Raw genomic sequence first — 12,658 nt, 5'->3', positions numbered from 1 at the left:
AGATGAGACCTTATTCCTCACTTGGGATCATGTAGAGCCCTTTGAAGCTACATTAAAACTGCAATTTGGACCTTCAACCCATTGATTTCCATTGAACTCCTCTATATGGAGAAAAATCCTTTGAATGTTTTCCTTTAAAAACCTTAATTTCTTTTTGACTGAAGAAAGAAAGACATGAACATCCTGGAAGACATTGGAGCGAGTAATTATCAGAAAATTTCAAGTTCACATGGAGTGTTTCCAGTACCTGGGGCACCATGTTTTTAAATGACTCCATAATCTTGGAGCTCTTTGCCTCCTGGAAGTAGGAGAAGCAGCCAGTGATGATGACCACAGCAGACAGCACGATACCCAGGTACAACTGAGAGGACATAAAAGAAGACGCATTCAGTTATTATATTCATGTATTTATATTCAATGTGTATTCACTGAAACAGGATACAGTGTTAGTGTGTGAATGTATACACACGTTATCTCCAGCTGGCTCGTCTTCTGTCGCAGCCTGAATGGCATAGGCCAGGAAGCAGAGAATGGCTCCAGTCCACAGCAAGATGGAGAAACCTCCAAACAGCTGACGACAGAATTTAACCCACTCAGGTGTCGTGGGAGGTGGGGTCAGAGCATTTGGCCCATCTCTTGCCAGAAAGTCTCTAGCCTTTGCAGTAGTTAAACCCTTTTTGCAGAGAAAGAAGGAGAGAACATTGTTTTTACTAATTTTACATAATTTACTAAATGTTGTGCAACTGTTTAAAAAAAGTAGCTAAAATGCAAAAATGTCATTGAATTAATCATTAGCAAGTGACTTTCAAATGCAAATTCAAAGTTTTATTTTAAAGGTGACATACAGGTATCATGCAAATCTGACTCTTTCCGTGTTTAAGTGCTATAATCGGGTTGCCAGTGCATCTACCAACCCAGAAAATGTAAAAAAAAAAAAAAAAAAAAGAACAACCCAGTAAATTTTTTTTTGGTACGTATTTCTCTGCAAGCTTGTAAAAAAAAAAAAAGCCGCTCAGATTATGCTTCCCCCGTGATGTAGAAAGAGGATCTTATTATAATATTACCGTTCCTTAATCTGCACATTTCCACCCACGGCGCTGCCATTTTGTTTTTGCAAGCGACAGCGGCGTACCAGTTCTAACTCCATGGCAAAAGTTTAAGCAATGCATGCTAACTGCTCTGTTTTTGGGCGAGCACTGAACACTATTTAGGGTCACAGACTCAGATGAGACAAGAGAGCAGTGGACTTATTGATTAATTTACTGTATATTACGCTGCTGCCACACAAATCGAATTTAAACATGTAATTTCTTTCCCAGCTGTTTACCTTCACAGACATAACCGCCTGTTTTTGTAACTTATGTGTGTTTTTAACATAAACTTGTGTTTTTCACCTAGGGAGGGGCTCAGTAAACATACAAGGAGGCAACAAGATGACTTGAAATTATTTAAAATACGTTTTTGTCATGCTTTTAACAGTTCCCTTTCACCGTTTTGTCTTAAATGTAAGACCGAAATTGGTACCCTGACTCACTGTTTATGGTCATGTCGTTTGATACAAGATTACTGGTGTAACATACTTCGTGAAATGGAAAAGATTTTGAGTTTGGATCTAGATTTAAACCCTGTGTCATTGTTACTAGGATTGCCTGATAGGAAAGTAACTTCTCTGGCTAACAGAAGGCTCTTTAATGTCATGACGTTTGCAGCACGGAAAAACATTCTTTTGCAGTGGACCTCTGATAAAGCCCCCTCAGTGAAGGGCTGGCAAAAGGTGTTAATGGAGCTATTGCCATTGGAATATCTTACTTGTATAATTCATTCAAAGACGGACCATTTCTACAAAGTATGGGAACCATTTGTAAATTATTTGGACCCTGGGATTGCCCATATTATGCTGTTTGGATTTCATGGATGAAAACTTCTGTACAATGAAAACTTTTATGCTGAAACTTAGACATTTGAGCTTTTTATTATTATGTTTATTTTGTTTTATTTATTTATTTATTTTTTCTATACTTTGCTTATTGTAGTTTTTTATTTTCTTAAGATCCAAATTAATGGAAGTTGTTAATGTCTTTGCCTATTGTACATTTTTGTGAAAAAATTAATAAAAAAAACTGTTAAAAAAAATACGTTTTTGTTTATTTATAAAAAAAATACATGAATAAATACTAACGTGTTATATGCTTTCTGGTGCTCCCTAGTGGTCAAAAATAAGTAGTTCAGAACAACCGTCATTCCCAAGACAATATTTCTTCAAATGTGTAAAACTAAAGCACCTATTAAAAAGTGTTAATGTTATATTAAGTAAAAATATCACTGAATAAATAAATAAACTTAGTGCTGAAAACAAGACATAAACTGTATTGTATTTCATATTGTAAATATTGTGTCCATTAACAACTTCTGTTTAAATTATACAACATACAGTTATAGAAATTTCTTAAGTAAATTAATCAGAGTCTATTATCTTTTTCTACTGTCACCCACTAATACTCCTAGTTTCTGTTAATTAAAAAGTTTGAAAACAACAACTTTAAAACAAACTTTTCATTACTATAGAAGTACATGTAACTGTATATTAAAGGGGATGCAAAATGTTTAAACCAATGTATTATACAGAGTATGGTGCTCCCTAGTGGTCAATAAGAAGAAGTGCTTCAAAATAGTCACTCCAAGACCAATGATGTGTTTATACACTTAAAGGATAAATTCACTACCCGAATGAAATTTACCTGATAATTTACTCACCCCCATGTTATCCAAGTTGTTCATGTCTTTCTTTCTTCAGTCGCAAAGAAAATAAGGTTTATGAGGAAGAAATACCAGGATTTTTCTCCATATGGTGGACTTTAATGGGGATCAACATGGTTGAAGGTCCAAATTACAGATTCAATGCAGCTTCAAAGGGCTCTACACAATTCTAGACGAGGAATAGGGGTCTTATCTAGCAAAACAATCAGTCATTTTCTAAAAAAAAAAATATATATATATATATATATACAAATGTACATACTTTTTAACCACAAATGTTTGTCTTGCAATAGCTATTCGATGCATATCTACGACTTCACATATTATGTATTCATGTTGGAAAGTCCAACTTCAAAATCATCTGACGTTGTTGTTCTACCTTTTTTTGTATAGGCTGTTTGACTTTCTTTGGATGTTCGCTTTGCAAACACTGCGTCGGTGTGACCTTTTCAACGTGACTAATGCAAGACAAGGATTTGTGGTTAAGAAAGTATATACATTTTTATTTTTATTTTTGAAAATGACCTACGGTTTTGCTTGTTAAGACCCTTATTCCTCGGGTGGGATTGTGTAGAGCACTTGAAGCTGCGTTGAAACTGCCATTTCATCTTTCAACCCATTGATCCCCAGTAAAGTCCACTATATGAAGACAAATCCTGGAATGTTTTCCTCAAAAACCTTAATTTTTTTTTCAATTTAAGAAAGAAAGACATGAACATCTTGGATGACATCGGTGTAAATTATCATATATATTTAATTATCAATTATATATTTATTCTGGAAGTGAACTAAACCTTTAAACTCAGGTGTGTTTTTACTGCACAATTTTAATAAAAAATTTTTTTTTATCAAACACTAAATAACGTGTGAGTTTACCTGAACTATGTCAGTCTGAAATTTCCGGCATACTTCCTCAACTGACATCTTGTGTTCTGTCTGAAATGGAAGGTATACAGAAAAATAAACAAAACAAAAAGACAAAAGATTGCCATTATTCTGCTTTGTCAGTGTGATTTTTACCAAGGGAACTTCTTTCTTCAGCTCATCAAGATCCTTCGCCCCCTTCTTCTTCTTCTTTGGAGAATCTTTATCATCTTTATCTTGCGTGGTAGCCACGCGGTAGCTATCGGATCGCCCATACTAAAACACAGAGAATAATCAGTTCATTAACTTCTAACATTTCACAGTGATTTCAGTTTGAACACTGGTCTGGCAGATGGTGGATCATGGGAGGTGTCAGTACATAACTGTCAAATTTAATTAGTTGAAAGAATCCAGAAACTCCCTCTGTTCTGTCATTCATACAGTATAAATAGAGTGTGGCATCATAAAGACTGATCAAAGACACTCTGATTACTCTGATACACTCTGATTTGAGTCTGTTTCAGATCACAGCAACATGAAAGTCTAAAATGTGTAGTAAAACATGCATGAAAATACAGTTTGGAGAGCGCATGAGCTTCAGAACATCTTAAATCTAATTTTTCACACTTTGTTCTTTATCTAAATGAAGACAGAGATCAAAGTTAGAGAATATTCCAGTTCTGTTTTCATCTAACAGGCTGATTATTTTATCCGATTAGAAATATATATCCTGAGCTTGAGATAATTATTCTGTCATGGACAGATTTTGACCTTTCAGTGTACTATCATAATTCACCCTCTTCCATAATCCTCTGTTTCTATTGGCTGGGTGTGTAATCCTATCATACCGGAAGACTACAGCACGGAATAAATCCAGCAGAGCCAAGATGGCTCCTGTGAGACTCAGGTGGTGCTATTTTAGTGGGGAGTCATCATTAAAGCAGGAAACCGTGTATCATCTGACCTCACGACTGATCAATACTGAGCTTCCAGAACAACCAACATGCCTCCCTCCAGGGAATAAACAGCTATTCCTGTGGCTCTGTCGATAGTGAATCCCCTTCCAGGAAACTACTGAGGCAAGACCCTGTGTAACAGGAACTCTCACATGAGGTTCTGGATTAGTGGAGCCCCCTGCTGGTCAATGTATGGAAAGAACCAGGCCAATTTGATAAGTATGAATATGATGAGTATGAAACCACACAAAGTATCTAAAATAGTATTTAGTGTTTATATTATATATATATATATATATATATATATATATATATATATATATATAAAGATTTATTTATTGTAGTAACATACTACGGCAATACTACTGCACACAATATATCTGTGGTATTTTTTTTAATATTTAAAATATTTAATAAGTGTGCTGTTAAATCTAAAAACTACTGCAATTAAAATAGTATTCTGTGTTTAAATTTTAAATAATGAAATAGTTTATATTTAAGCTTGAGATAATAAATATCTGTTGTTTTTTATTAATTTATTCTGTAGTATCTATAGTATTTTTATTCATTAAAAAAATAACCATGCTGTTAAATCTAAAAACTATTGCAATTAAAATAGTATTCTGTGTATTTAAATATTAAAATAGCTCATATTTATTGCCATAAAATACTACAATACTACTGCGCACAATGTATCTAGTATTTTTCTAAAAAATATAAAATAGTTAATAAGTATGCTGTTAAGCAATTAAAATACAATTATGTGTTTATATTAGACATATTACAATAGTTCAAGTTTATTCAAATAACACTGCGACAATACTACTGCACACTATATATCTGTAGTTTTATATATATATATATATATATTTTTTTTTAAAATATACACAACATTAAATAAGTAAGCTGTTAAATCTAAAAACAATTGCAATTAAAATAGTATTGTGTGTTAATATTTTAAATATTAAAATAGTCCATATTTAATGTAATATACTACAGCAATACTACTGCACATAATATATCTCTGGTATTTTTTAAATGTATAAAATATTTACTCGGTATGCTGTTAAATCTGAAAACTACTGCAATTAAAATAGTATTTTTAGTATTTTTATTGATTTTTTAAAATAAAATATTTAATATATATCTAACAATTATTGCAATTACAATAATATTCTGTGTTTATATTTTAAATATTAAAGTAGTTAATATTTAATGCAATAACATACTATGGCAATACTACTGCACACAATATATCTAGTATTATTATAATATTATTTTTTTAAAATATATAAAATTTTAATAAGAGTGCAGTTAAATCTAAAAACTACTGCAAATAAAATAGTATTTTGTGCTTATATTTTAAATATTAAAATATGTATTTTTGTAGTACTTTTATTGATTTTTATAGATTGTTTATTTTTTGTAGTATTTTTATTGATTTTTTAAAATAAAATATTTAATATATATCTAAACATTATTGCCATAAAAATAATATTCCGTGTTTATATTTTAAATATTAAAGTAGTTAATATTTAATGTAATAACATACTATGGCAATACTACTGCACACAATATATCTGTAGTATTATTATAATATTATTATTTTATTTTTTTAAATATATATAATTTTAATAAGAGTGCATTTAAATCTAAAAACTACTGCAATTAAAATAGTATTTTGTGTTTATATTTTAAATATTAAAATATGTATTTTTGTTGTACTTTTATAGATTTTTATAGATTTTTTATTTTGTATTTTTATTGATTTTTTAAAATAAAAATGTGTAATATTTATTTAAAAACGATTGCAATTAAAATAATATTCTGTGTTTACATTTTAAATATTAAAGCAGTTAATATTTAATGCAATAACATACTATGGCAATACTACTGCACACAATATATCTGTAGTATTATTATAATATTATTATTATTTTTTTTATATATATAAAATTTTAACAAGAGTGCAGTTAAATCTAAAAACTATTGCAATTAAAATAGTAAATTATATACATATATATATATATATATATATATATATATATATATATATATATATATATATATATATATATATATATCTCAGCAATACTACAGCAAATTTAAAATAATCGAATGAATATATAATAAAAAATTCACTACTTTGTTGCATATACTTTTTTGTGTAAATAAAGTACAATACATAAGTAATCATATATTTAATATTATACATTTATAAATGTGATATTATTGTATATAAAATTGTGTTTAATGCTGTTAAAATAAAAACACTTTTAAATATTATATAATATTTTCAAAAATACATTATATAATGTAGTACTTTTAATCTAACATTTTCCTTTTTTTAATTTAAAACTTATATTAATTTATTCATTTTTGTATTGCCAAAATACTAGCTGTGAAAGAAAGATGAGGTTTTATAAGCAATCCAAAACAGACCTTCATATTTTGATTATATTTGCAAATTCAAGCAGGGACGAGAAAAACACACAGCCAAACATAACACAACATTTGAGGTTTTTATCTACATCTTTATGGTCAGCTGACACGCCTGCTTTAAACCGAAAGACGTAGACTCACGCACACAGCCAGGTGATGCCTATTAAAAGACAATGAGAATGTGTGAGAAGAAGATAGACGATGAAAAGAAACAAAAGAGGGCACAGATGGAAACAGAGAAGAGCATGTGGAGGTAGGGAAAGAGAAAGCTGACAGACTAAGAGAGACATCCAAAAAGAGAGAGATTACCAGAGAGAAAGAGTGAGAGACAGAGGAATATTTGCCACTTCCTGTGGGGTAATTAGATATTGACCTGCTGCTCTCTCAGCGTGAGAGCTTGTCGCCGTCAGCGGCTGCATTTAATGCCTGATGACTCTCAGCATCACACCACCTGCCTAAAACCAACCAAACACACACACAGTGACCTTCTAACCAGCCCGCACGGGACACCCAACAGCGCCACAGATCCTGTGACAAAAGCCAGTGCGTATGCGGTAGGTGACACCACTCAATAATTAAATGAAAAGAAAGTGAGGATCACCCCTATCGGCTCACACATCTGATCTTACAAATGAAACTTCTTGTCACAATAGTAGAAGCTTTCAGAGTTAAAAAGGCTTAAAGTGTTAAAGCTTATTAAAAAAAAAAATCTGACGAGACACCTGGAAACACTGCAAACACACACAGGTCCTCTTTCATCTCCACAAAATTAAAAACAGCTGAATACACAGTCAAACACAAAGAACAAAGGGAACGGTGAGAGAAATGAGATGGGGAACAACTAGAACAAGAGTTGTGGTTGGAGGAATACAGATCAAAAAGCAAAAACCAGAAAAATATGTATGCTATGTAATATGTTTCTATACTTTTGATGTTTTTTTAATGGTAGATGTGTGTTTTTAGATGTGAAGATGGATGTGTGTGTGTGTGTGTGTGTGTGTGTGTGTGTGTGTGTGTGTGTGTGTGTGTGTGTGTGTGTGTGTGTGTGTGTACCTGGTATTCATCACGTTGAGGGGACCAAATGTCCCCACAAGGATAGTAATACCAGTAGATTTTGACCTTGTGGGGACATTTCTTAGGTCCCCATGAGGAAACAGGCTTATAAATCATGCACAATGAGTTTTTTTGATGAAGTAAAAGTGTGCACAATCTCCTGTGAGGGCTAGGTTTAGGTGTAGGGTAGGTGTAGGGCAATAGAAAATATGGTTTGTACAGTATGAAAACCATTACGCCTATGGAATGTCCCCATAAAACATGTAAACCCAACATGTGTGTGTGTGTGTGTGTGTGTGTGTGTGTGTGTGTGTGTGTGTGTGTGTGTGTGTGTGCGCGCATGAGAGTGTGTGGGGCACCTGCCGCAGATACATCTGCAATGCTACCTGCACTGCGGCGTAAGAACAGAGCGGAAATAGGAGAAGAGCACTCTCTTTCTCTCACAGGCAACCCTGATGCGAATTTGGACAGATATCAGATTAATATTACCTTTGAGTAAAGCTCATGTTGAGAGATTCACTGTCAGACAAGACAACAAGAAGATCAGGGTCGAAAACGTTTTGCCACAACTGTTATTAAAAGATTTATCAAATAATTAAAGAATGATCAAAATGTTTTTAAACAAACTTTGTTATATATATTCATTGTATATTGCAAAAGTTTTTGAAGTTTTTTTAATGGAATTTTAATGTTTTCCAAAGAAGTCTCTTCTGCTCACCAAGCCTGCATTTATTTGATCTAAAGTGTAACAAAAACAGTAAAATAAAAAAAGTAATATTTAAAATAACTGTTTTCTATTTGAATATATTTTAAAATGTCATTTTTCCTGTGATTTTAAACCTATTTTTTTAGCATCATTACTCCAGTCACATTAAAAGTTTTTTTTTTTTTGATAAATAGAAAGTTCAGAAGGCCAGTGTTTATCTGAAATAGAAATATTTTGTAATGTTATAAATCTCTTTACCATCACTTTTGATCAATTTAAAGCAGCCCTGCTAAATAAAAAAAAACTGACTCAAAGCTTTTGAATGGAATATAATGTTACAAAAGCTTTTTATTTCAAATAAATGCTGATCTTTGGATCTTTCTATCCATCAAAGAATCCTGAAAACAAAAATATACTCAACTGTTTAAAATATTGATAATAATAATACAAAAAAATGTTTCTTGAACAGCAAATCAGCATATTAGAATGATTTCTGAAAGATCATGTGCAAATGAAGACTATGATGCTGAAAATGTAGCTTTGATCACAGGAATAAATTTCATTTTAAAATATATTCAAATAGAGAGCAGTTGTTTTAAATAGTAAAAATATTTTACAATGTTACTGCTTTTGCTGCTTTGGATCAAATAAATGCAGGCTTAGTGAGCAGAAAAGATCTCTTTAAAAAAAAAATCCAAATAAAAAAAAATCTTACTGTTCAAAAACTTTTGACTGGTAGTGTATATACACACACAAACATTATTAGTGAGGGGTAGATTTAAATTTAAATTTAATTACACACCAGTTTAAATCATTTTATGTTCAGTTCATAATACAGTTAACAGCCAACTGATTCTAAGTAATTTTAGAAACTAGTGTGAGTAAAGTTTTATAGAAGTGGCACTTATTTGGATCATAGAGAAAACCCTGCAGCTATTTATTATTGACTCTGCTATATTCATGTGATTTAAATTACTGTATGGTATACAGTAGAAGTCTTAGGTGTGTGTCATTAAGTGGCAACGGTTATCTAATTCCTGATGAGATATAACTGTGCTTGTGTGCTATTGTTACTGACTGAGTGTTCCTTGCAGAGAAAAACATACTGCTCTGTGAGCGAACAAGAGACAATGGGCTGGAATTACACACCAGCTCACTGACATTTCTACTGACTAAGCCAGATCACACACACACACACACACACACACACACACACACACACACACACACACACACACACACACACACACGGTCTCTGGTACTGACTGAGGTCTGTCCCCTGAACTCTTGTCACAAATTATTGATGCTCTTGAAACTGAAGGACTCATTCAGTCGGCGCGTGTGTGTGTACGCGTATGTTCTCATTCTACAGAGCAAGAGACACACAGAGAAGAAAAGTGTGTGGCTGTTGAGCTCAGGGACTTTTTTGTCCTACATAAGTTTGGACAAAGTGACTGAGATAGACTTTGCAAACGAGAGAGAGAGAGAGAGAGAGAGAGAGAGAGAAAGAGAGAGAGAGAGCGAGAGCGAGCGCAAAATTGCTAAATTATTTTTACAAATTTTTATTAAATATATAAAACAATTAAAACGTATGCTGTTAAATCTAAAAATAATCTACTAAATATACAACAAGAAATGTACTATTTTGTCATATATACTTTGTTGTGTAAATAAAATATTTAATACAAAAACGTCAATATATTTATATATAGGTAATCATATATTAAATATTATACAATACATTTAACACTTATAAATACAATATTATTATATACAAAATTACTGTATTTAATGCTGTTAAATTAAAACTATTTTTATTTATATAAAATTATATAATGTACTTATTTTTCTACATTTTTACTTATTTCTAATTAAAAATATATATTAATTTATTCATTTTTGTTTTGCCAAAATACTAGCAGTGACACGAAAAAAAAAAAACACAATGCTTGACTGACATATATTAAAAATATATAAAAAATTATATATAATTTATATTTAATATTTATATTTTGTTTCTCACTGAGTTTGTCCTTGTGATGATGACTATGTGAGTTAGACTGTGAATAAGCAAATCAAACCTTCCCTTTGGGAAGAGCAAACCTCTGCTAGAGCTTGCCAGGGCACTGCAGCCTTCATGAATGTTAGTGTTCACAGAAGTGTAAAAAGTACACTGTTTCTCAAGGGTCCGTGTGTCATCATGTCCCTAAAAGCTTTCAGTGTGAGAGGACAGATTTTACATTCTTACATAAACACTGCATACATATACTTTCACACAAATGCCTTAGTCCTCATTAATACAGTGATGTCCACATACAGACCTCCGCAAAGAACTGAATGTTTACTGATTTGATCGTTTTTTTTATTTTGTATTTTTTGCATTTAATTGATAAAAAAGTGACAGCAAAGACATTTATTATTTTACAAAAGATTTCTATTCCAAATGAATCATGTTCTTTCGAACTTTATTTTTGTTAAAGAATCACTGAATCAACTGTTTGCAACATTAACAGTTATAAGAATTAGTAATAAGAAACATGTATAAGAAATGTTTCTTGAGCAGCAAATCAGCATATTAGAATGACTTCTGAAGGATCATGTAATACTAAAGAACCAGAGTAATGGCTGCTGAAAATGTTTGCCATCACAGAAATGAATTACATTATAAAATATATTAAATAGAAAACAGTTATTTAAATTGTAAAACAATATGACTGTTCTTACTGTATTTATGATCAAATGAATGCAACCACTGAACAAAAGAAAAATTAAAGGGGACATTGAATGTAAAATTCACTTTTAAAATATATTTGCATATAAATGTTTCAGCAGTGTGTGAACACAACCACCCTACAATGATAATCCATTCTTTTTTTTAATGCCCAAAATACCTAATCAGTCTCAATTATCAAGCCATTTTGATTTTCTGAGCAGTGTGATGTCATACTGCTCAGGCCCCACCCATGACAGCTGACGGACTGTCCCTTATTATATAAGTATATATATTGCCATATTTCCACCTTCAGGCAGTTGTAAGTCGTTCTCCATTTTCTCTGCGCTTTAGCAGCTGTAGTGACAACAATGTCTCGTAAGCAATGCAGGTATTTTGTATTTAAATGTAAAGGTGAACATAAGAGTCTTAATTTTCTCCCGACATCATAGCCACTAAAGACACAGTGGATTAATTTTGTTTTTGATGGTAACTCATCTCATTTTAATATAGACATTTAGTTTTTCTAAATGTCTATCTAAAAAAACAGAAACAAATGTGAACCTGGATCACAAAACCAGTCATAAGGGTCAATTTCTTTGAAATTAAGATTTATACAAGTTGACTAAATACGTTTCCTTTAATGTATGGTTTGTTAGGACAGGACAATATTTGGCTAAGATTTACGACTATTTGAACATTTTGAATCTAAGGGTGCAAAAAATCGAAATATTGAGAAAATCGCCTTTAAAGTTTACCGAATGAATTCCTTGCATGCATATTACAAATCTAAAAATTATGTTTTGATATATTTACTGTAAGAATTATACAAAATATCTTCATAGAACATAATCTTTACTTAATATCCTAATGATTTTTGGCATTAAAGAAAAATCAATCATTTTGACCAATACTACAGGGCTCGAAATTGCGACCGTTTGGGTCGCATATGCTCCCAAAATTTAAACTGCGCGACCTCAAATTATATTTGGGAGCATTTGTGCGAGTGCGAGAAATTGTTGTGGTGCGACTTGGTTTCATTTCTTTACAAAACTTTCGCTAGCCTAACTTCTGCACAGACTGTTGTGAGCTAATACAGAGACAGGTTCGCCGTTCTCTCCTTTGATTGTGGACAATTAAAAGGTCTCCACAATCTGCTTTTGAAGAAAT

General features: G+C 31.7%; 1 protein-coding gene across 1 annotated transcript in view; it reads right to left on the bottom strand.

Annotated features, from left to right (window-relative positions):
• atp1a3b (ATPase Na+/K+ transporting subunit alpha 3b) overlaps positions 1 to 12,658 on the bottom strand; it is a 40,331-nt gene that overhangs the window by 20,280 nt on the left and 7,393 nt on the right. Inside the window, exons 3-6 of the mRNA XM_073846566.1 lie at positions 3,778 to 3,897; positions 3,634 to 3,693; positions 470 to 673; positions 248 to 361 (exon numbers count right to left, since the gene is read on the bottom strand). Of these exons, the coding sequence (XP_073702667.1) occupies positions 248 to 361; positions 470 to 673; positions 3,634 to 3,693; positions 3,778 to 3,897 (498 nt within the window). The remainder of the gene's footprint in view (positions 1 to 247; positions 362 to 469; positions 674 to 3,633; positions 3,694 to 3,777; positions 3,898 to 12,658) is intronic.

Source organism: Garra rufa, chromosome 9, assembly GCF_049309525.1.
Source record: "Garra rufa chromosome 9, GarRuf1.0, whole genome shotgun sequence".
In the NCBI taxonomy this organism is placed as follows: Eukaryota; Metazoa; Chordata; class Actinopteri; order Cypriniformes; family Cyprinidae; genus Garra; species Garra rufa.
This window is presented reverse-complemented; position numbering and strand designations above follow the sequence as displayed.